Genomic DNA, 24,495 nt, shown 5'->3' with positions numbered 1-24,495 from the left:
ACATCTACTTTCTGTTTTTAAGAGAACATCACAAGCTGGTGACACGTTCTGCCAAGTCCAACTAAAAGTTCAGCCCTGGCAGAAGAGGGTGCCATACGTGACCTTCAGCCCTCGAAACTCTGAGCAAGGCAAGCGAAAGGAAACCTTTGAGACAACTGGGGCACTGATTTCTAAATGCTCCCTACCAAATTCAGTCTTTTACAAATGTCTTTTTCCCCTACTCTGTTTGAAGTTTTCAAGGAATTTCTGATCCCTCAATCACAGGAGAAACTGTTCACAACAGCTCCAAGAGCAGGTCAGGGGTGGTCAACAAAGGCACTGACTCCTGTGCTGTCCCAGGACAGAGACCATGGCCCCTCCCCAGAGATGTGTCCAGAGACGTGCCCCAGTCTCCAAACTAGAAACCACCATGGCGGTACACAATTTCCCCTGAACATACAGAAGAACTGAAAATGTTCCAACAGTCCCTTTAATTGCTGACACCTACGGAGCACTTGCTATGGGTTACAGGTGCCCTGTGCTAGGCACATGAGGTCCTCGATCCCATTTAAACCTCACAACTCTTCAGCAGCCACTCTCGTCATCTCCATTTCCTAGGTGAGGGGCTGAGCCACAGGGAGGCTGCACAACTACTAAGTGTCGGGCTGGGAGCCAGGCCTGCTGCGCTCTTGGCCCAGGTGCTTGGCCCCTGACGCCCATCTAAGCTCTGATACGCATCACACCTTCTCAGTCTCAGCAAGACCGCACGTCATGACAAGCATTGAAGACAGGTGCTGTCAAACCCCAAAGGAGGTCCACGGACTTCCTTTTCTGATCGGAATCATGATGTTCTCCTTTCTCCTGGCGTCTTGAAGCTCTCATATTTGGAAACAATGAACAAACATGTTACTAAAAGGCAGGCTGATTGAAGGAAGGTGAGCTAGAGGGCAACTAAAGAATACACTGGGCCATGACGGACAGAGACTGAGCAGGGTGGATTGAGGGAGCAGGACACCACAGTGTGTCATCTGTGTCTTTGAGTAAAACTTTGCATTACAGTCTAAGGAAGTCCTGATAATGTATCTCAAGGATTCTTTCTCTAAAAAGGGAACCCTCTTGCACTGTTGGTGGGAATGTAAATTGATACAGCCACTATGGAGAACAGTATGGAGGTTCCTTAAAAAACTAAAAATAGAATTACCATATGATCCAGCAATCCCACTACTGGGCATATACCCAGAGAAAACCATAATTCAAAAAGATACATGCACCCCAATGTTCACTGCAGCACTATTTACAATAGCCTGGACATGGAAGCAACCTAAATGCCCATCGACAGACGAATGGATAAAGAAGATGTGGTACATATATACAATGGAATATTACTCAGCCATAAAAAGGAATGAAATTGGGTCATTTGTAGAGAAGTGGATGGATCTAGAGACTGTCATACAGAGTGAAGTAAGTCAGAAACAGAAAAAGAAATATCGTATATTAACGCATGTATGTGGAGCCTAGAAGAATGGTACAGATGAACCGGTTTGCAGGGCAGAAGTTGAGACACAGATGGGGGGAAAGCGGTTGGTGGGGGGTGTGTGTGATGAACTGCGTGATTGGGACTGACATGTATACACTGATGTGTATAAAATAGGTGACTAATAAGAACCTGCTGTATAAAAAAATAAATATAATAAAATTCAAAAATTTTTTTAAAAAAGGATTCTTTCTCTAGAATGATGATCACAGCAAGTTAAGACTCTATGAGGTGCCAGGTGCCCTGTGAGGACTTTACATGGAATACCTCTTTTAACCCTTACAAGACCCTATGAGGTAAGTGCCATTTCACAGATGAACACTGAGGCAGAGAGGTGAACCAGCCTGCCCAAGGTCAGAGGTCATGAGTGGCAAAGCCGGGTTTGAACCCAGCCAGGTCTGACTCCAGAGCCCATGCTCAGTCTAAACTGCCACCCCATACTGGGACACATCCCCTTCCTCATTGATGTTTATTACAGTTGTGATTCAGCTTTTTTGTTTTTGTGCTTTATAAACTAAACTCTGAGCTCCAGGACAGAGACTGTATACTTTGTGTGGAGTACAAAGCCCAGCACATGGCTGACTGACTGACTGAATGAATGAATGAAAGAGTCCCAAGAAGGAAAAGCTGTATGCATGAAGATATTCATAAAATAACAAATCACAGGAAAGAAGACAGAGGCTGATTAAGTAAATGATGACAGAGTCAAAAGATGGACAATCTGGAATCATTAATGATAGCAATACAGAAAGTGCCTGGGTTCTAAGCCTGAATGAAACAAAAGTCTATCTACTCCAGGAAATGGAACAATTATGTAAACATGGAAAAGGCCTGGAAGGAAGTGTGGGAAAAATATTTAAATCACTAGGGTGGTAAAATCCTAAGACCAATATGTGCTCCTGCCTCAAAATACTACAGGAACAGAAAGTGACCACATATGAGACCAAAAAAAGAAATGTTAGCATACTCTAAAAAGCAGAAATCTTTACAGGCACAAACACTGACTATAAAGCAAGACACTGAATAGTAACAGTAACAACAACAAAAAAAGATACCTTCCCCCCACCAAAACACACACAAAATTTTTTTCCCCACCTAGACATTTTAAATTTGGGGTCAAACGAAGAAATCAATATAGAAACCATGTGGTATCTAAAAGTGAAGGACAATGAGATTCTTCACTCCAATTCTCCCAGTGCCACCACAGAGGAGGCATGAATGTGACAGTCTTCTGCATGGCACAGGGGATGCCCTGGCAATATCCGGCCCAGGCAGAGCAATGTCAGAAAACATCAGGTCACCAAGCCGGGCAGGACTCACTCAGAACGCACAGGTCACAGGGAAGTCCCTTAACAACCTTTCTGCCTCTCCATAAGCTACGTCACCACTTAACCTCACTCTTGTGGAATTCTGAAGCCACAGACTTTATAAATTAAGCTGAGAAATGTTGGAGAAAGAAAAAAATGTCACCCGCTACCCTGCAAAAAGAAAAGGTCAAGAAGTCTAGTTGTGATCAGCTCCATCAGTCGTCTCCAAAAGGAGCTGTGTGGAGCCACAACAACAAAGCCACACACTCCCCTCCACACCCTGGCTCAGCTCCCCGGGAAAACATGCTCCGCACGCGTCCCCCACTGCCGAGCACTGGGATCTGGAAAGCGAACGCCCTGGTGTCATTCTCCAAACACTACAAAGACAGACGTGCTTGCAAAATATAAAATTCAGTTGACCTTAAATAAGTGGTCTTAAAACGTGTATCACTGATGGGATGTATATTTAGGGTCCATACACTCTAGGTTGCATATATAAACAAAACCAACTTTTACTGGCAACACTAACCAAGACCTTTTTTTTTTTAAACACGGCTATTTTTGTAGTAGATATAATTATAAAGTAATGAGATTGAGGGTTTTGGTGGTGTTTTTGCCCTTTTGGTCCTTCTCACCAATAAATCCTTCTGGCCTCATCTATCTACTGGGTGCTGTCACTGAGAAGTTGTCACCATGGGAGACCACATATGTATTCCGACAAAGTTGCCATTATTCCAGTGTTTTAATTTCCATTTTGGAATTATCTTTAAGGCTCAGGCATGTCCATCAGGCATCCAATCTACTGACACTGCATGACAGGTACTACTAGTCAGGAAGCAGGCTCAGTAACAACCTCAAAAGTGGCAAACCTTTGCCCTTCAAGGATAAACTGCATTTGGGGGGCAAAACATCCTCGGTGCCACATTATTTGCAAAAAGTGGGTAGCCAGGTGAGGAAGACTTTGCAGCCAGGTGGGACTGACAGCTGCAGAACTGTGTGGGGTCAGCTGGGGTCTGGGCTACACCCAATGCCTCATGTCCTAGGAGACACTTCTCCACCTGAAACTTCTCCAAATCGAGAACTGGTGGCAGCAAAACTTTTGGGACCCTCGCTGTGGCCTGAGTGACAGCGGCCCAAGGCCATTCAGCTCTCCCCTCGGGACCAGCACGCTTCTCCGCGGGCACAGAGTCAGACTGCCCATGCCCCCAGTAACGCTCTTCCTACCTCATCAGCTGGCCACAACCCCGGGTATGATGGGGAGAGTCACCTCCATTTAGGAACCAGCCTCCCATCCCCAGGGCCAGCCAGAAAGGGACACTGGGAAGAGAGCTCTGCCCTCCCTTCTGAGTGCCAGGACCCTCCTGCCTTAGGCATGGGGGGCACTGACTCTGGGTAGGCCCTCTTCCCCGGCGTGCTTGGGAGCCAGGGTCTGCTTTCCCACCTGACCCTACACTAGCTGTTGGGAACAGTGTTCCCTCACCTGGCCTCCATTATGTCCTGAGGCGGGCTATGCAAATGATGGTGTGTGCATCCACGCACAGAGGGGGCAAGAAACAGCCTCTGTAGGTTACATGGAATAATGAAGTTCTAAGGGTGTATAAACAGAAAGAGAAGTCGCAGCTGCCTGAAAGCAAGGGAGGGGAAAGGTCTGAAACTGTTCTGGGCTAGGGCGACACTGACGGGCTGAGACTTTCATTTTCTAAGGAAGCTTCTTAGAAACCTAGTAATTATCTGACTGGAAGTCCTGTGACACTTGTCTTTTAAAAAAAGGCACAGCTGCCCTGCTGTCACGCCAAATCAAATTCGCTCACTGAGGCTGGCAGCTCTACAGTGACATCAACAGACAGGCTGTTAGTGGGTTTTGGATTTCTTGTCCCAATAACAGGGGCCCACGCCCTGCTCTTACTTTCAGTCGGTCCAGTTCCAGCTGGTCCCTGGCTGTGGGGAGGGCCACAGGAGAGCTGGGCATGGAGGTGGGAGAGGATGCGCTGGCCTCGCACTCGCTGAGCTGCCGGGAGAGCTTCATAATGACCTCGTCCTTGGCCTGGATGGTCTCCATCAGCATCCCCAGCTGCTCACTGAGCTCGCCCACTTTGTTCTTCAGCGTCTGTACTTCCTGCTGAAGACTCTCTTTCTCCTGGTTGAACCTCTCCAGCTGGCTAGTGAGGCCCAGAATCTGGTCGTCCTTCTGGTGCAGAAGCCCCAGCGTGTCCTGCAGGACCCCCTCACAGAGGCGGCTGCTCGTGAAGTACTTGTCGTACTGGGAGGACCGCACCGTCTGCTGCAGGAGCCGCACGAGCTCCTGGGAGCCAGGGGAGGATGGAGTGGGGAGCAGGGGCGGGAGAAAAAGCAGAAATCATGGCAACCCTGCATGGAGCAACCATTGGTATTTGAGCAAATGCAGAAACTTTACTGGAAATATTTTAATAACCAACTTCCTCTTAAAGGATCTCAAAAATAGAGAAGGAAAAATATTTATTCCATAAAGGCTGTCTGTAGAGAACAATAGTAGGAAACAGGAAATAGTGGACAGGCAGACTGCAATTAGCAATGGCTCCCAGTAAACGTTCATCCGTATTAAAAAATCTGAGGTCTAAGTTCACTGACCTGCTGAGGAATTAAGTATAATTAGGTGTGATCAGCTCAAAAGGAAGCTGCTGTTTTAACAGGATGTGGAAACTCTTTTAACAACTGTTCATGGGCCTTGGGCTGAAGCTATGCTCAGAGAGATCTGACGTCAGAGCAGGCGTGGGCAAGGTGCAAACAACACCCTCCCCGACCCACTCTGAGGGGTCTTCACTCTCTTCGGAATTTCAAATGTCTATGAACAAATGACCAAGCACAACAGCAGTGCCTAGGTCGGTGGCCGTGGCAACATACAGCTCTTAGGGGAAAAGCACCTTCTGGGAAATAATGGAGTCAGAGAAACATGAAAGCCGGGTTCTGCTCCTCTGGTCCTTGGCCTGCTGACATGAGATGAGATAGAAATGTGAGGAAGAAGAATTACCTTCTGACTGGCTAAGTCTTTCCTTAACCTCTCCAGCTCTTCCTGCTGGTTCTGGACCTGCAGCTGCATCTCGGAGGCCAACTTGCTGGTGCTACCACTGCCCGATGGCCCCTCGGCTGAAGGGTCACCACTACTGTGGCGATTTTTATACGATCCAATCATGTCTTTCAAAGGGCGTTTTCCTTTGTAGGGAATACGTCCAAAATCAAAGGGAAATCCTGAGCCAGTTACTCCTACATAAAAACAAAACTTGTTTAAGTTCAGGTCAAATTTTCCTTTTGGAAATTCCAGTAAAATACATTAACATTCCATTCATCATCCTCTAAGGAGTTCTGCATGCGTCACTCTCTGCTCCTACCTCATTCTTGATAATAACCAAGCTTAAAATCAAAGATGATATTTCATGTGATCACTTTTAAAGAAAACTTTCTCTATTTGCTCAATTTTTGCATTAAGACAGACGAAAAAAAGTCAGACTATACATTAGTACTAATGAGGAATTTATGACAAAACTGTACTAAACTCTCTCAAGCTTCTTTTGTAATGTTAAGTTTATTTTCCAAAAGATCAGTTCTAAGCCTATGTGTTCATATCATTATTTTCCTATTTCAGGTACTTTGAGGACCAAAGAGAACAGAGACACAGACCAGGGAAGAACATGGTTGCTCCAAGTTCCTACAGCATCCTAAACACAAGGTGTCCCTTCCACCGGGCACCTTAGTAAGGACAGGGCCTGCATCTATAAAGTTAGTGGGTAGGACTTAGAGATACACTAGGGATCCCCGGCTGCTTATTTTTAGCTAATCTGTCCTTACTAAAAAAACAAGCCAAAAAAACCCCGAGTTTATGTTTTCTTAATTGTAAACACATTTTATTCTCTTCCTTAAAAACGAGTATTTAAAAATATTGAGGGATCCAAATAAATTTTAGTATAAATGGATTCAAATATATATTAAAAATATAAAGAGGAGAGTACATACTATATAGATTCCATTTATATAACTTTAGAAAACAGGCAAAATAAATCTATGATGTTAGGAGTCAGGACAGTGGTTTCGGGGGCAGGGGTGGGAGGTGAGGCAGTGACTGGAAGGGGTTTGGGGATAGAGGCTGTGACTCCTGGTACTATCCTGTTTCTTCAAGTAAGTGCTGGCTACATGGATATGTTCACTTTGTGAAAATCCATTGAGCTATACATTTCTGATTGGGGGACTTTTCTGTGTGTATGAAGATTAGCTTACTTCCCATGAATGACATGGACAAGAAGCTAGCAGACTGATTCTTGGAGCCATTACAGGAAATATCCATGAATCATCAAGATAAAAATCCAGAGACATCCTCGTCCCTCCATGTCTTCCACACAGGCTCCCTCTCAAAGGGATCAGGGGCTGGGCAGAGGCTGAGAAGGCTGCTCCCAGACAAGAAGCTGCTGTCCAGGGGTGCTGGGAGTTTCTTGCCCCATCCGAGTCACTAAGCCTTACTGATTCTTCCTTCCCAATCTTGCTACCATTCACCCTTCCATTTCATTCCTAGAGTCTCTATGGGGAAGTCAGAGCCAACAATGTTTACCTTCAACAATCCAAATCCCCAACACAAATCCCTGTTCCTCAGAAGGCCTTCCCAGTTGACAATGAGCCCCTCTCCTGGGTGCCCCGCTGGCTGTGCCAAGTGCTGGGTCACGAGGCACGTGACCCACATCTTCACCACGTCACACTGGACCTTAGGGTTCCATGCGACCATCCTGGGGATCACAAGTAAACCCCCCACTAAAGCAAGTCATGTGGTCCTTTCCCAGGGGACAGAAAAAAATATTACCTTCAGTAAGTATGTGCTCTCAGTAAAGACTTCCTAAAATCCTGCCTCCTAATCCTGCCAGCTCGAGCCAGAATGAAGCATAAGGCAGAATTTCAAAATTATTTATTGTTATTTTACATTTCAAACATCAATATTCCCTCAGTGGATCAATGGATGTAGGATCATGAAGGGCTGCTTAACGCATTAGGCAAAATGCCAATGGAGAGATGTATGAACACGTCAGGCCGACACCCTAAATCCTGATTGACCTTAATATCACAAAAAGAGGGAAAACCAGATATGATGTGGTTCCAGATATGATGCAACAAGAAATACACAGCATCCCTAGCCCCCACCCCACCCCAAAATATTCTTGTCATAATTAAAAGTCAACCCTGAATCTGGGCAGGCCTCTACTCTAGCGACAAGTGTATAGGAAATACAGGGATGGAGGAGCATATACTGTGACCCCGCAAAAATATAATTAACAAAATCCAGAATGTGGGCAATTCCTTGACATGTAGACCCTGTTTCTTCAACAGGCGTGGCAAGGGAAATGGAAGACAAAAAACAAACACAGAGCTGTTCAGACTGAAAGAGACCCAAGAAGACACACAACTAAACACACTTGGGGGCCTGTTAGCCCCTCATTTGCTCATGCCAACTGCACGCAGACATTTATGGAACAACTGGGGAAGCAGACAAGAAGGATTTACTGTAAGTGTTTAGGTATAACTATGAAGCTGTGGTTCTTTTAAAGAGTCATCTCTTGGAGATACCTACTAAAATGTTTACAGATGCAAAGGATTAATATCTAGAACTTCCTTTAAAATAACCCAGCTGGTGGTGGGTGCCAGGAGGGGCAGGAGCTCAGAGGAGATACAGAGGAAAAAAGAGAGGCCATGGGGGCTTCCCTGGTGGTGCAGTGGTTGAGAATCTGCCTGCTAATGCAGGGGACACGGGTTCGAGCCCTGGGCTGGGAGGATCCCACATGCCACGGAGCAACTGGGCCCGTGAGCCACAACGACTGAGCCTGCGCGTCTGGAGCCTGTGCTCCGCAACAAGAGAGGCCGCGATAGTGAGAGGCCCGCGCACTGCGATGAAGAGTGGCCCCCGCTTGCCACAACTAGAGAAAGCCCTAGCACAGAAACGAAGACCCAACACAGCAAAAATAAATAAATAAATTAATTAATTAAAAAAAAAAAAAAAAAAAGGCCCCATCCTTGGAAAAAAATTAAAAAAAAAAAAAAAAAAAGAGAGGCCATAAGTTCAAAACTGTGGAATGTGACACTACAGCTTCTACTTGTGTGTGCATTAACAAATTTCTATAAATAAAAAGTTTTAGTGTTTTTTAAATCAGTATTTCTGTAAAGAGCACCATGACTTCCAGATCTTCTATCTCCTGAAAAAGTTTCAGAACCACAGGATTGGACAGTTATTTATTTCTTGTGACATTTCATTTTCAAGCCTTTATGTTTTATTTCCCACAAAGAGAACACAACTCCCGTTGGGTCTCATGCTCCCCGTGATACCTGCTACCAAAGGGTCTCCCACATCACCAGTGGTTAACAGATGGCAGCGGAGAGAATGAAAGACAGCAGGAACCACATCCATACCTTTGTTTCCTTCAGGGATCTGCTTCTTCCTTTCTTCCTGTACCATGGACTCCTCCAGGTCCTTAGGGCTTGGCTCTAAAAGCTCCCACTCTTCATTGGTGTAAAACACACTCCTCCGACTGTCGTTATGCCCTCTTCCAGGACGAAAAGAAGACATTGAATTTCTATTGGGAAAAATGAAATGTTTTATTTTTTTAAAAAATGGTAACGTGAAACGTAATGTCACATACATACGCTTGGCAAAAACTAAAATCTGATAATAGCAAATGTTGGTGAGGATATGGAGAAATGAGAACTCTCATACACTGCTGGTGGGAGTATAAATTGGAACTATTACCATGGAGAACAATTCAGCAACATACAGATAAGGTGAAGAAGTTTTTGCCCTAAGACCCAGTGACCCAGCATTTCTTAGATTCTTCAACATTTGCACAAGGAGACACAAACAAGAACATCCACTGCAGCACTATTCATATTAGCAAAAAACCCCAACAACCTAAACATCTATTGACAAGAGAACAGATAAATAAACTGTAGCATATTCATACGATCAAATACTATACATCACTTAAAGTGAATTCATTCATTCAACAAATATTAATTAAGTGCCTACAATGTGCCAGGCACTGTTCTAAATGTTTGGGATATGCTAGTGAACAAATATTCCTGTCCTTGTGGAATGTACATTCTATCTAAAGCTACATGGATCATATGGACAAATTTTTTTTTCTTTTTTTTTTTTTGCGCACTATGTGGGCCTCTCACTGTTGTGGCCTCTCCCATTGCGGAGCACAGGCTCCGGACGCGCAGGCTCAGAGGCCATGGCTCATGGGCCCAGCCGCTCCGCGGCATGTGGGATCTTCCCGGACCGGGGCACGAACCCGTGTCCCCTGCATTAGCAAGCGGACTCTCAACCACTGTGCCACCAGGGAAGCCTGACAAATATTTTTTAAATGCTGAATAAGAAAAGAAAGAAAACTGAAGAATGACATGTACAACATGATATTTTTTTAAATCTTCAAGATAATACTATTAATAGATATCACTTATAGATACATACATATGTAGTAAAACTTAAAAACCCACACAAGAATGGTAATTACCAAATACAGAACACTGGTTACTCCTGTGAAGGGCAAGAAAAGAATGGCATCATGGAGACAAGAAAGGATTTGAACCATATCTGTAATGTTTTAGTTTGTGTTTTAAAAAGTGCAGCAGGGCTTCCCTGGTGGCACAGTGGTTGAGAGTCCGCCTGCCAATGCAGGGGACACAGGTTCGTGCCCCGGTCCGGGAAGATCCCACATGTCACGGAGCGGCTGGGCCCATGAACCATGGCTGCTGAGCCTGAGCGTCCGGAGCCTGTGCTCCGCAATGGGAGAGGCCACAACAGTGAGAGGCCTGCATACCGCAAAAAAAAAAAAAAAAAAAAAAAGTGCAGCAGAAATATGACAAAATTATGCACTTTAGTAGCGGTTACCCAGGTAATCAATTTACTATACTTTACACTTGCCTGTGTGCTAAAATTATTTCATTAAAACTTTTAAAAACTAGGTTGGGATTTCTACTTCCAGTGAAGACAGACTAAGAGGGACTGGATTTACAGTCATCTGAAACAACTGAAAAACTGAACAAAATACAGGAAACAATGACTTTCAGATATTGGACATCAGGCTACACCGGGCAGTGATCCCTGAGAGGTGGAAAACAAATGAGGTAAGCCCCACCCCTGCCCAAGCTTACTGCCTAGACACTTTCCAGGCCACGGTGCAGGCAGGGGGAACCCAGGTGGAGCTCTCCCATGAACTGATAAGACAGAGCTGGGAATTCCAAGGCAGGTGGAGTTCACAGGGCACAGTACTGGAGAGAAGAGAGCTGTATGGAGGGCTGCAGAAACATCAGAGGGTTCCCAAGTCTCCAGAAGAGTACTATCAGGCTTGTGTGTAAGAAAGCTATCCAAGAATGGGGAAAGAACCCCCTGAGAGGAGCAGAGGGAACCATCCCTCTGCTCACACAATAGTGTCTAGTCCCACCGGCCAGAGTGGAAAACCTCACACGTCATGGAGTACGGTAGACTGGTACTTGGAAAAAGGCTACTGACATTATCCCTAGACTAAAGCCTGCTCTCATACTACCTAAAAAAGCTTAAAAGTGAACTTCAAAAGTATCAAACTGTTTCTGAGTAATTAAACTACATTCCAGAACAAAGCTTAAGAATATATGTACAGGAACACACACAAAAATCTAGCACCCAGAAAGGTAAAACTCATAATATCGGGCATGCAATAAAAAATTATCAGGCATGCAAAGAAGTAGGAAAATACAACTCATTCTAAGGAGAAAAATCACTAAACAGAAACAGACTCAGAAATGACAAATAATAAAATTAGTAAACAAGGATTTTAAAAGTTACTATAACTGTTTCGCCATGTTTGAGAAGCTAGAATAAAGACTGAACATGTTAAATAGAGATATGGAAGATGTGAGAAAAAGATCCAAATCAAAACTTCTAGAGATAGAGGAAAACACAGGCAGAACATTCTTTGACATAAATCACAGCAATATTTTTTAGAGTAATGGAAACAAAGGCAAAAATAAACAAATGGAACCTAATTAAACTTAAAAGCTTTTACACAGCAAAGGAAACCAGAAACAAAATGAAAAGACAACTTACAGAATGGGAGAAAATATTTGCAAACGACACAACCAACAAGAGATTAACTTCCAAAATATACAAACAGCTTACACAGCTCAATATTTAAAAACAAAAAACAAAAAAAACCCACACAATCAAAAAAATGGGCAGAAGACCTAAATAAGACATTTCTACAAAGAAGACATACAGATGGCCAACAGGCATGTGAAAAGATGCTCAACATTGCTAATTATTAGAGCAAGGCAAATCAAAACTACAATGAGGTATCACCTCACACCAGTCAGAATGGCCATCGACAAAAAGTCTAAAACCAATAAATGCTGGAGAGGGTGTGGAGAAAAGGGAACCCTCTTGCACTGCTGATGGGAATGTAAATTGGTACAGCCACTATGGGGAACAGTATGCAGGTTCCTTCAAAGACTAAAAATAGAGTTACCATATGACCCAGCAATCCCCCTCCTGGGCATATACCCAGAAAAGACGAAAACTCTAATTTGAAAAGATACATGCACCTCAATGTTCACTGCAGCACTATTTACAATAGCCAAGACATGGAAGCAACCTAACTGCCTGTCAACAGATGGGTGGTTAAAGAAGAGGTGGTACATATATACAATGGAATATTACTCAGCCATAAAAAAGAATGAAACACTGCCATTAGCAGCAACATGTTTGGACCTAGAGATTATCATACTAACTGAAGTAAGTCAGGCAGAGAAAGACAAATATCATATGATATCATTTATATGTGGAATTGAAGAAACTGACACAAATGAACTTACCTATGAAATAGAAACAGACTCACAGACATAGAAAGCAAACTTATGGTAAGTAAATTTATGGTTACAAAGGGGGAAGGGGATGGGGAGGGCTAAATTAGGAGTTTGGGATTAACATATACACACTACTATATATAAAATAAACAATGAGGACCTACTATATAGCACAGGGAACTATATTCAATATCTTGTAATAACCTATGATAGAAAAGAATCTGAAAAAGAATATATAACTGAAGCACTCTGCTGTATACCTGAAACTAACATAACATTGTAAATCAACTATACTTCAATTAAAAATAACCTAGGGGGCTTCCCTGGTGGCACAGTGGTTGAGAGTCCACCTGCCAATGCAGGGGACGCGGGTTCGTGCCCCAGTCCGGGAAGATCCCACATGCCGTGGAGTGGCTGGGCCCGTGAGCCATGGCCGCTGAGCCTGCGCATCTGGAGCCTGTGCTCCGTGACGGGAGAGGCCGCAACAGTGAGAGGCTCGCATACCACAAAAAAAAAAAAAAAAGTGCTTTAAGAATTTAGAAGAATGCAGAGAAATTACCTAAAACATTTATTTATGTTCCCATCACTCTGTTTTAACAAGGAGTCACCAGGAACCTGGCAATTATACCTGCTTATATGTTTACACCTGATAAAAGTTTTCTTATGGTTTATTTACTGGGACCAAGAGTGAACTGGCAAACAAACAATGTAGAGCTTGTTACATGTACTGTTTATTTCCTAAGTCTCTTCTAGTGCCTGGCAACCGTGCTACACATCTTCCCAGAGAACTGCATAGAGGAATGCTAGTAAAATCCCCACTATAACCCAATGAGCAATGTTGAAGTAAAGTCTGATTTTATAAAAATTACAAAACTGTGGAGAAAGCTATTTCAAAATAGTTGCTCAGGAAAAAAAAGAAACTTTCACAAATGCTCCATATACTTTTGCTCATTTCTTTGATACAATTAGCTGAGTACACTGGACCCACTACACTATAAAATTTCAGTTGCCCCACTTATGGCCAGGGTCTCACAGCAGCCTTCACTCACATGTGGCATGTTATTACCATCACCATCGATTTGAGGAGTTAAATTCTCCTTGCCATTTGCCAGAGCCTTCAAACTGTGCTACTCAGCCCTGGTCCTTAAACAGTGGATACAGGAGGGAGGAATGAGAGAACAGGGAAGAACAGAACATGCCTGGGGAGAGAGAGCAGCAACTTAAATGACTCAGAACTTCCACACGCCCTCCTTCTCCCCAACATGGTCTTGCCATCCCTGCCTTGTCACGAGGCCCACCTGCACAAATGCCATGCTCTCACCTGTGGCTGAGGGACTGAGCCTCGGTTGGGGGAGGTACCACCTGCCAAGCCTTAGGTGATGAAGAAACCAGATCAGGCTCAAAGCGAAAACCTCTTTAAGCTGAAACACTATAGAGCCAATTCCTGCTTTAGATCTTAGTGGTAAAACCCAATTCTGTGACTGTGCAACATGGGGGTCAGTAAAGTATATGCTTCTCAAACCACTCGTCCTGTCCACTCCAGTCAGCAGAGGCCTCTGCACTGACCAGGTGTCCTGCCTGTGCACTAATTAGAATTCACTGCCAGTGTAAACGGGGTTCTGCTGGCTGATGCTCGAGGCCGTTCTCATACAGTTTAAAATGTCCACCTAAAACAGTAATAATTTTTTCAACATTCATTTCAACTCTGATAATCAGCTAGAATTTTAGAAGTTGACAGAACGGCTGGAAAATGCCCCATTAAATCCTTCAAGAGCTCACAGCTCTACAAACACCCTGCCCAGCCAAGTTTTGGCCTCTGCTACTACCTTGTACGTGTCAGGAAGACAGGGGCAGAAGGAGAGCAGGCTACCCCCAGGGCGGCCAATCGGCTCCGTCCCTCCTAACTACAAGCCCTGGCAAGAGAAACAAAAAGTGGGGGCGGGGGGGCTCTGATTGGCAATAGCTATCCTAATAAAGATGATGCAGTATCTCTTCTCGCACATATCAATTCTTCAGATAGATTCTCACAAGGACATGGAGACGTATGTACAGGGATACCAGGACAATGTTATCTGAAATGATTTTTTAAAAAAAAAAGGAAAAATAACCAAAAAGGACTTGCAGATGTGATTATATTAAGATCTTGAGATGGGGAGATGACCCTGGATGATCTGAGAGGGCCCTAAATGTCACCACGAGTGTCCTTATAAGAGAGAGGCAGAGGAAGCTATCACTATAAGAAGGGAAGCAAGTGACATAACTGGGGAGGCAGATTAGAGTGATGCGGCCACAGGCCGAGGAATGCTGGCAGCCACCAGGAGCTGGAAGAGGCCAGGGACGGGTTCCCACCTGGAGCCTCCAGAAGGAACCAGCCCAGCTGACACCTTGACTTTAGCCCAGTGAGACTGATTTGGACTTCTGGCCTCCAGAACTCTAACAGAATGAATTTATGTTGTTTTAACCCACCAAGTTTATGGTAATTTGTTACAGCAGCCAGAGAAAATGAACACAACCACTCTCCAATAAGCTACTGCCCTTCGAACCATGGGCTTTGCAAGACTACTTTTTGTTACAGTCCGTATTTCAACAGGCATTCAAGCTTGGAGCATTATATCTAAAGTTAAAATATATTTATTGTTGACATAATGGGAAAGAAGTGTCATCAGGAAGGCCCTTTCCAGGGACTTCCCTCGTGGTCCAATGGGTTAAGACTCTGCACTCCCAACGCAAGGGGCTCAGGTTCGATCCCTGGTTGGGGAACTAGAGCCTACATGCATGCCACAACTAAGAAGTCCTCATGCCATAACTAAAGATCCCTCATGCCACAACGAAGATCCCGTGTGCCACAACTAAGACCCGGGCAGCCTTAATAAATAAATAAATAAATAATTTTTTTAAAAGAAAGGCCCTTTCCAAAATATCCTATACATTTTTTTTTTTTTTTTTTTTTTTTTTTTTTGCGGTACGCAGGCCTCTCACTGCTGTGGCCTCTCCCGCTGCGGAGCACAGGCTCCGGACGCGCAGGCTCAGCGGCCATGGCTCACGGGCCCAGCCTCTCCGCGGCATGTGGGATCCTCCCGGACCGGGGCACGAACCCGTGTCCCCTGCATCGGCAGGTGGACTCTCAACCACTGCGCCACCAGGGAAGCCCATATCCTATACATTTAATGTGGATAATGAGTCCACCTGTTCTAAAGAACACACATCTAACAAAATGTGCATTGCCTCAAAAGAAAAAAAAAGAATCAAAGTAAAACTAATCTCATCATAGAATTTCCAGGCGGGTACAGCTCTACTAGCTTCCTGTTGCCCAAAGGACAGACACTACCCCATCCCTTCACCCTGGGCCTCCCGGCCTCTTCAGCAACTGTTTGATCATCACCTCCACCCAGCACCCTAAGTTCCCAGCACATGAATCTGTGAACTCATGAAACCCTGTTCTGACTTCCACACCTTTGCACAAGTAAGTCTCTGTACTTACCTTTCCCTTTGGCAGGTCCCACCTCATCTTCCATGGCACAGCCTGCCCTCCCCGACCTTCTCCCCGACCACCCCCTCAGTGCACCCGGGGAGGCATGACATGCTGGGTTCAGCCCTCAACTGCACCCTACAGTGCCTTATGACAGGACTCCTTACCTGCCTGTCTCCCCTGAGGACTTTAAGTACCTCAAAGGCAGGGAAAGACTACCTCTTATCCAATGGAGCACCCAGGCCACAGAGGAGGGGGGAGAGGAAGATGCAAAGATGACTGGGGTGGGGGGTAGCCAGGCTACACAACCAGAGGCAGCCTTCCAAGCAGTGCTTCTCAAACTATGGGTGGCAACCCATTAGCGGGCCAGGAGATAGAATTAAAGAGCCATGAAATCAATTTCGAGGGTCATGATGGGAATTTTTTTAATACACTGGAAGAGAAATTAGTACTCAGCTTTACTAGATATAACAGTTAAAATTGTATGAAATTTCTGTTTCAGTTTTGTGTGCTTACAAACAGTATACATTTATGTGTGAATGTATATTATTTGCTGTGGATTCCCAGTCAAGAAGGTGAACAACACTTCATGAGAAGGAAACCCCTTCCCAGGAGGCCAAAGAGCAAAGACAGCACCCACGGAACTGCAGGCCCTGGCAGGAGGGTGTGGACAGTGCCACCCGCACGTGTGCACAGGGTGAGGACAGACAAACCCCGAGGAGCAGGAACAGAGTGCTTCTGCCCTGGGAGGGGTACCGAGCCCTTCGCTCATCATTCCTTCCTCAAGCAGGCTCCAGACACCCACCACATGCCAAGTACCAAGTGAGGTGCTGGGGACACACCCAGCCAGGACAGACAGGGTCCCTACCCCCCCATGGAGCCCCCAGCCCCACCAGGGAGGTGGACCACAGACAAGGATGCAAAGAAACAGAATAATTCCAAGTGGTAGTAAGGGCTGTGAAGGAAAAGCACAGGGGTGGGCGGAACGAGGCTCCCCTGAAGGGTGACCGGGAGTCACCAGGAGGAGAGAGCCCTCCCAGCAAAGGTCAGCCTGACCAGGGCCTATAGGGAAGACAGTGCGTTTGAAGAACTGAAAGAGGCCAAGCAGGCCTGAGATAGGGGAGATGAGCACACTGGCCCTTTAATGCCACGTTCAGCAGCGCAGCCTGCGGCCTAAGGCAATGAGACGCCTCCCGAAAGGCTTGAACTAGTGGCAAGAGCTGATTCGGGTCACTGAGAGAATAGGGCCCCTGCCAAAGGTGGGCCCAGGACCGGCAGACAGTACAGGGTGCAGGCAGCTTCCCCTTCCCAGCCCCCAACTCTAAATACAATGGCAGACGTGGGCCAACTACTCTCGCCCTCGGTGGCCCTGAACAAGGCACCAAAGTTCTCTGAGCCTGTTTCCCATGCTGACTAGGATGACCACACGTCCCAGCCAGGGTTATAAGCCATGGCCATCGCTCCTCTCACCACTGCAGCAGTTTTCATGGAGCGGTGTCACGCAACCGTGGCCCTTCTGATTCGTGGGCCCCCAGAAGTGTGTGGCCAGTGGAGATGGAGAGGACTGCTGGGACAGAGCTGCTGAGCATGACCCTTGCTCCCCAAGGAGCTGTCAGAGAGGACTGGGCGCTAATGCAGCAAGCTGCAGAAAGCCCAGCCAACTCCCGCAATCACTGAAACTCTGCCAGCCAGGAAGCCGGTCACCTTCCTTCATGCTTCCCTCTCCAGGAGGCTTGGCTTTAAAACATCAGCGTGGGGCAGTAGCAATGGTGACTAAATTCTGTCTTGGTATAGACAGAGCTGTGCCTTACAAGGAAAACCACAAATAAATACCATGTTACAGTTACTGGGCATGAACGACTTCCCCCAATTCACCAACTATCTGCCTGCTTTGGTCTGGGCCGCACCCTCTGCTACAAACTGGGGATGAGCCACCAGGCATGGTCCTAGCCAGCAAAACCAGAACAGTCTCCTGAGAACACCAGCCATGCACACAAATAACTATACCTGGCCTGAGGGGTCAAGAGGGAAGCAAAAAACAAAGAGTCAGAGCAGGTTAGCGGCTAGCAGAAGACCTATCAGAGGCAAGCCCAGAAGGATAAGCACACCTTCCCAGTCACCCCAGTCTTCACACCCATCCTCCAGAAAAGCACCCTCTACTTTATTTATGGATAATAAAGTAAAGATCCACTTCACTTACTGGCTCAACGGAGGCAGGGTAACAACAGTGGCAGCAACTGGATCGTGTGACCACTTTTTACTGAGCACTTACAATGAGTTAGACACTGAGCGAGGCAGTTCTTATTTATAACCTTAACACACCCACCCACTGAGGAAGGGTATTCACACACACACACACACACACACACACACACACGCCAATTTACTAATGGAGAATATAAAGCTCAGAGAAGTTAAGTTACTGGCTCAACATCACACAGCTAATGAGTAGCAGGACTGTGATTCCAAAACCCAGGCTGACTACAAAGAGCACTAGCCACGGCGTGACCCCACTCCTGAGCAGAGGTAGAGCTAGACCCTGGGAGCTGCCAGCCACACGTCAGGCATGGCTGAGCACCTGGCAATGGACTCGCAGTCCAGGCCCACAGAACCACAGGGCAATGCTCACTGCCATCACACAACCTGCAGCACTGCTGCAGCCTAAGCACACCTCCCACGCCTACCCATCTTGTTCAAACTCTGCACGGCCTCCAGGGTACACACTCCCACTCCCACCCCCAAGCATGCACACTCACACATGGACCAGCCAGAACTGCACATGAGAGCTTTTACCTGAATTCTTTTATCTGAAGTGATCTGGACTGTTAGTAGATTAATGAAAACGTTGGTTAAAGCAGGAAACCATTTAACAGTAACTTAAAACAAACACATGTACCTACAAAGGCACAAGTAAGTATGCGCTGGTGTGCCAGCCTCCTGATGTAGGCCAGCCAAGGCTTCTCCTTGAGTCTGAGGCTACTGACCACAGTTCCCTGGTATCTTTTTTGGATAAATCACACCCATAAGACGTCATCTAACTTTTCCAAATTTGTTTTGCTTCTTTTTAAAAAGTAGAATGGGGACTTACAGTTGTGAAACAATCTAAGTATAGAATCTTTATAGGTTTTGAACAATTTTTTTTCTCCTATCTTTCACAACTGTGCCACCCACATCCTGGCAATTTTTTAGTGACTCACCTTTATCAAATTTCCCCCAAGCGTTCAACTTACTTTTCACAGAAAAAACGTTTCATGTTAATATGTTATGGGTTTACTAAGTATTTCACTGAATTATGTAATTACAAGAACAAGTACAACTAGTTAGGAACAAAGCCAGCCGATTATTGCTAAGTTTGCAGGTGGCTGGTGGGAGCAGAGGCACAGTGTGCCTTAGTCTCCTGCGGTCATTGCAGACCACAGCTCTATAGAGGGAATTTAGAATGTCAGTTAAATAGGGGAGCTGGTGGAATGGAATCTGGTTAAGAGAGTTTCAACTGCATTGATAAACACAATAAAAGCACAGCAGACAAGCATTCAATTACCCCTTAAGGGGCTTCCCTGGAGGCACAGTGGTTAAGAATCCGCCTGCCAATGCAGGGGACACGGGTTTGAGCCCTGGTCCAAGAAGATCCCACGTGCCACGGAGCAGCTAAGCCCATGCGCCACAACTATGGAGCCTGCTCTCTAGAGCCCATGAGCCACAACTACTGAGCCCGTGTGCCACAACTACTGAGCCGACGCACCTAGAGCCCGTGCTCCGCAACAAGAGAAGCCACTGCAATGAGAAGCCCACTCGCCGCAACTAGAGTAGCCCGTGGGCAACAGCGAAGACCCAATGCAGCCAAAAATAAAATAAATTAAATAAATTTAAAAAAAAAACTTAAACAAAAAATTATCCCTTAATCCATGACTACACTTTAATTAAAACACCATTTTAAATTTATATAAAATATATGTAATTTTTGAGCCATGAATTTATAATATAGAAATATTGTTTTAATACTTCTATGGTCATTAAAATCTCTCTACGTACCTAAAGCATCTTATTTAAACCTTCGTTAAGCACGCCATAAGTAAAAAAAAGAAAACAAAAATCATAAACACCTAAGATCCATATGCCAATCAATAAACATCAGGGTTTCTACAGGAATTGGCCCCCTGGACCTCCATGGAGAATGGCTTTGCCATGAGCTGTGTCTCCCCCAAAAATGGCAACAACTAGCCCTCATCTAGTACTTAGTGAGGGTCAGCTTAAGTTGTCATCATCATGTTGATCTCCCCAAGTATGTGTGATTATTACCCCCATTTTACAAATGAAACTTAAGTAATCTGCCTGAGCTATCCAGCTTTTAAGTTGTAGATCTGGTAATTGAACCAGCTGTCTGGCTCTTAATTACTGGGCTACAGTGGGAAGGCACAGCTGACAGAAGCTATCTCCAAGTGACCTTTAACCCTGAAAGTGAACAGTCAGTTGTTACAAGCAAAGGTGACACGTGCTCACTTTCCTAGGTTGGACACACTCCATAATCAGAAAGCCTCCAGTGTTACAGGTCTGTCTCCCCCCCTTTCCATTATCTAACTTTGAGGGCAGATGAGGCTAGTTAGGCGTGAAAATCTGGCAAATCAACAGTTTCCCGAATATGTTCTTACAATGAGAGGTGGAAGGAACACTGGGCTCCAATTGAGGCACCCAAGGTGCCTTTCAGATCTGCCATACACCTGCTATGTGTCTTGAGCAAGTCACTTTACTGATAGGGACAGAGTAAAGGGACAAAGTAGGTGATTAAAGAGTTAATTCCACTAAAGGATCGTAAGTAAAGAAAAAAGTATGGGAGACCCCTGTAAGTTAATGATCACTCAAGAAAGCAGGCCTCCCTAGCAACAAAGCCAAGCAGGCTTGCTTAGCAACAAAACCATGCAACAGAAGCATGAGACGTGTCCCAAAACAAAACAATGGTGGAATGAGACCCACATCCTGCCCTGTGAGGTCAGTAAGTTAATGACCCCTAGGACGTGCTCTGTACACATAAAAAATAATAATTTGGGAAAGGTGACATTTCAAAGTGAAAGACCCTCATTATACTGAGACCTGAAATAATTTTTCCATAGCACCGTGACAGTCCTGGACGGGCCATATAGGGTCAAAAACTCCCTCTCCCAACATGTCAGAGGAGTTAACGATGGAAGGCTCAAAGAGTGAGGAATAAGGTGGTCTTTTCCCCCTCCCCTCTTTTCCTTTGATTATAAAACTGTAGCCCACTAAGTTCTTGGGGAGGCACCCTCTTGCCCACCCGCTTGTAAACCTCACAAGTGTCCTATTCTAATAAACCACTTCTTATCTATCACTTTGCCTCTCACAGAATTCTTCCTGTGCTGAGACATAAAGAACAGGAGCTCCTCAGAGCCCCACACCAAGATGCATTTTTGTGGTTTCATTACCTCTCTTAAGCCTCAGCTTCTTAACCTGTAAAAGAAAGGGATAACCTCTTGGTGGCTCTCCAACATTTTTAGGAGCATAGAACCCTTTCTTTAAGGAGAAGTCCAACAGGTTGAAATCAATGAAAGCAGTGCTGCTCCAGTTGCAGGCACCCAGGGAGACAGCCCCACCTTGCCTCCTCCCTCCCACCTTACCTTCGGCACTGGCTGGCAAAGGACTGAATCAGATGACATGGGGCACCCCGAGCAGAAGGACACACCATGAGTGAAGGTCCTGGGTGAGGAGCAAGGTACGGAATGGCCGGAACACGGCAGCTCAGGGAGTGAGAATATGGGGAAATGGTGACCTAAGGAACAAGCCACTTCCTGGATCCATAAGAGAGGGGAGGACACAGGGCAAACTGCTATCCCCAATACTGGAAGGACAGGCCAATACAGGGAGTCGCAGCTTCCTATAGCGGAGGATCACCTAAGGAACCAGTGCCAGGGTAGGAAAACTCACCATAACTGATGACTCGCTGGAGGCTCAGTACAGACAACTGTGAGTTAAAAACTCCAGGGGGCCTGTCATAGGGGTCCCCACAATATTGTGAGAGTTACCTCCAGGAGCTTGATCAGGTTCCCACAGTGAATACCAGAGAAAAATTCCCTCTGACTTCTGGCAGGGAGAGGGGGAAAGGAATAATTTTTAAATACTCCAGAGTACTCTGTTCTTAACAAGGCCTGCCTTCCAGGAAAACTATTAACCAGAGCCTAACCTGTGTATTATCAGAGCCTAACTGACCTGTGGGAAGGGGAATACTCAACTCCAGCCCATTCTAGCCATCCTGCCCCACCTAAGGGAGGAATAAAAACACGGACAAACACTTGTGAAGTTCAAACTCCAGAGGCACAAGCTCACTAAAAGACTGAGCCCTGGGCTTCCCTGGTGGCGCAGTGGTTGAGAGTCCGCCTGCCGATGCAGGGGACGTGGGTTCGTGCCCCGGTCTGGGAAGATCCCGCATGCTGCGGAGTGGCTGGGCCCGTGAGCCATGGCCGCTGGGCCTGCATGTCCAGAGCCTGTGCTCCGCAGCAGGAGAGGCCACAGCAGTGAGAGGCTGGCGTAACGCAAAAAAAAAAAAAGACTGAGCCCTCATCATAGGACTATACAACACCTCCTCACCTCCCACACCTCATCACCATATTACTAAAAGCCTATTTACAGCAGTTACCTTTCACTTAGAACATCATGTTCAGCTACCAGCAAAAAATTACAAGGCATACCAAAAGGCAAAAACCTCCACAGTTTGAAGAGACAAGCAACCATCAGAACCAGACATGGCAGGGATGTTGGAAGTATCAAGCGGGAAATTTAAAACATCTATGATTAATATGCTCAGGGTCCTGATGGATTAAGTAGACCGCATGCAAGAACAGATGGGAAGTGTAAGCAGAGATGGAAATTCTAAGAAAGAACCAAAAAGAAATGCCAGAGATTAAAAAAACACTGCAGAAAAAATGAAGGATGCCTTTGACGGGCTTATTAGTAGACTGGACACAGCTGAGGAAAGTATCTCTGAGCATACAGATATCTCAATAGAATCCTCCAAAACTAAAAGGCAAAGAGAACAAAGACTGGGAAAAAAAAAAAAAAAAGGAGAGAACAAAAAACAGAATATCTGAGGTCTATGGGACAACCACAAAAGGTGTAACATATGCATAAAGGGAATATCAGAAGTAGAAGAAAAAGAGGGGAAAAGAAGAAATATTTGAAACAATAATGATGGATTATTTCCCAAATTAACCTCAGATACCAAACCACAGCTCCAGGAAGCTCATAGAACACCAAGCAGGATAAATGCCAAAAAGTCCATACCTTGGCATACCATTTTCAAATTACAGAAAATCAAAGATAAAAAATTCTGAAAGAAGTCAGAGGAAAAAAACTACCTTACCTATAGAGGAACAAAGATAATTACATCTGACCTCTCCTCAGAAACCATGCAAATAATAGTAGACTGAAATATGTAAAGTGTTGAGAGAAAAAAAATCCCACCAACTTAGAATTCTGTAAACTGTGAAATTATCCTTCAAATGTAAAGGAGAATAAAAAAAATAAAGACTTTCTCAGACCAAAAAAAAAAAAAAATTGAGGGAATCTGTTGCTAGTAGATTTGCCTTGCAAGAAGTATTAAGTTCTTTAGAGAGAAGAAAAATAATATAGGTCAGAAACTCAGATCTAACATAAAGAAAGGAAGATTATTGAAGAAGGAATAAGTGAAAGTAAAATGAAAACTTTTATTTTTCTTATTCTAATTGATCTAATAGGTAACAGTTTGTTCAAAATAATAATACCAACAATGTATGCTTATGTATACATGTTATGTATGGTATACTGATGTACATTTTATATATGTGCAAGCTTATATTATGCATATATTATGTATGCTTATGTATACATATTATGTATATATGTGCTATATATGCTTTATACATAAGTGAAATGAATAACAGCAATGATATAAGGGTCTAGAGGTGGATATTGGGATTATTTTGTTGTTATAAGGTACACACACAACCTGTGAAGTGGATAGCGTTATTTCAAAGTGGACTTGGATTAGTCGTAAATGCATATTGGAAACTCTAGGGCAACCACTAAAAAAGTAAAAGAAAAAAAAGTATAACTGATATGCCAAGAAAGGAGGGAAAATGGAATCATATAAAATGCTCAGTTAAAACCACAAAAGGCAGTTAAGAGAGTGGAAGACAAAAATAGCAATAAAGAAAAAGGACAACAAATAGAAAACAGTAACAAATACAGTATATATTAATCCAACTATATCAATAACCACTTTGAATGTCAATGGTGTAAATGTACCAATTAAAATACAGAAATTGTCAGAATGGATCAAAAATCAGCACACAACTATATGTTGTCTACAAGAA

The 24,495-nt window shown here is 44.8% G+C and overlaps 1 protein-coding gene across 3 annotated transcripts in view; it reads right to left on the bottom strand.

Moving 5' to 3' along the window:
• The window catches only part of TBC1D2B (TBC1 domain family member 2B), an 87,680-nt gene that overhangs the window by 26,663 nt on the left and 36,522 nt on the right, over positions 1 to 24,495 (bottom strand). For all 3 annotated transcript variants that reach the window (XM_081230158.1, XM_081230159.1, XM_081230160.1), the window contains exons 4-6: positions 9,238 to 9,401; positions 5,828 to 6,060; positions 4,727 to 5,122 (exon numbers count right to left, since the gene is read on the bottom strand). In XM_081230158.1, coding sequence (XP_081086284.1) covers positions 4,727 to 5,122; positions 5,828 to 6,060; positions 9,238 to 9,401 — 793 coding nt within the window. The remainder of the gene's footprint in view (positions 1 to 4,726; positions 5,123 to 5,827; positions 6,061 to 9,237; positions 9,402 to 24,495) is intronic.

This window comes from Mesoplodon bidens, assembly GCF_964165515.1.
Source record: "Mesoplodon bidens genome assembly, chromosome: 3".
NCBI lineage: Eukaryota > Metazoa > Chordata > Mammalia > Artiodactyla > Ziphiidae > Mesoplodon > Mesoplodon bidens.
This window is presented reverse-complemented; position numbering and strand designations above follow the sequence as displayed.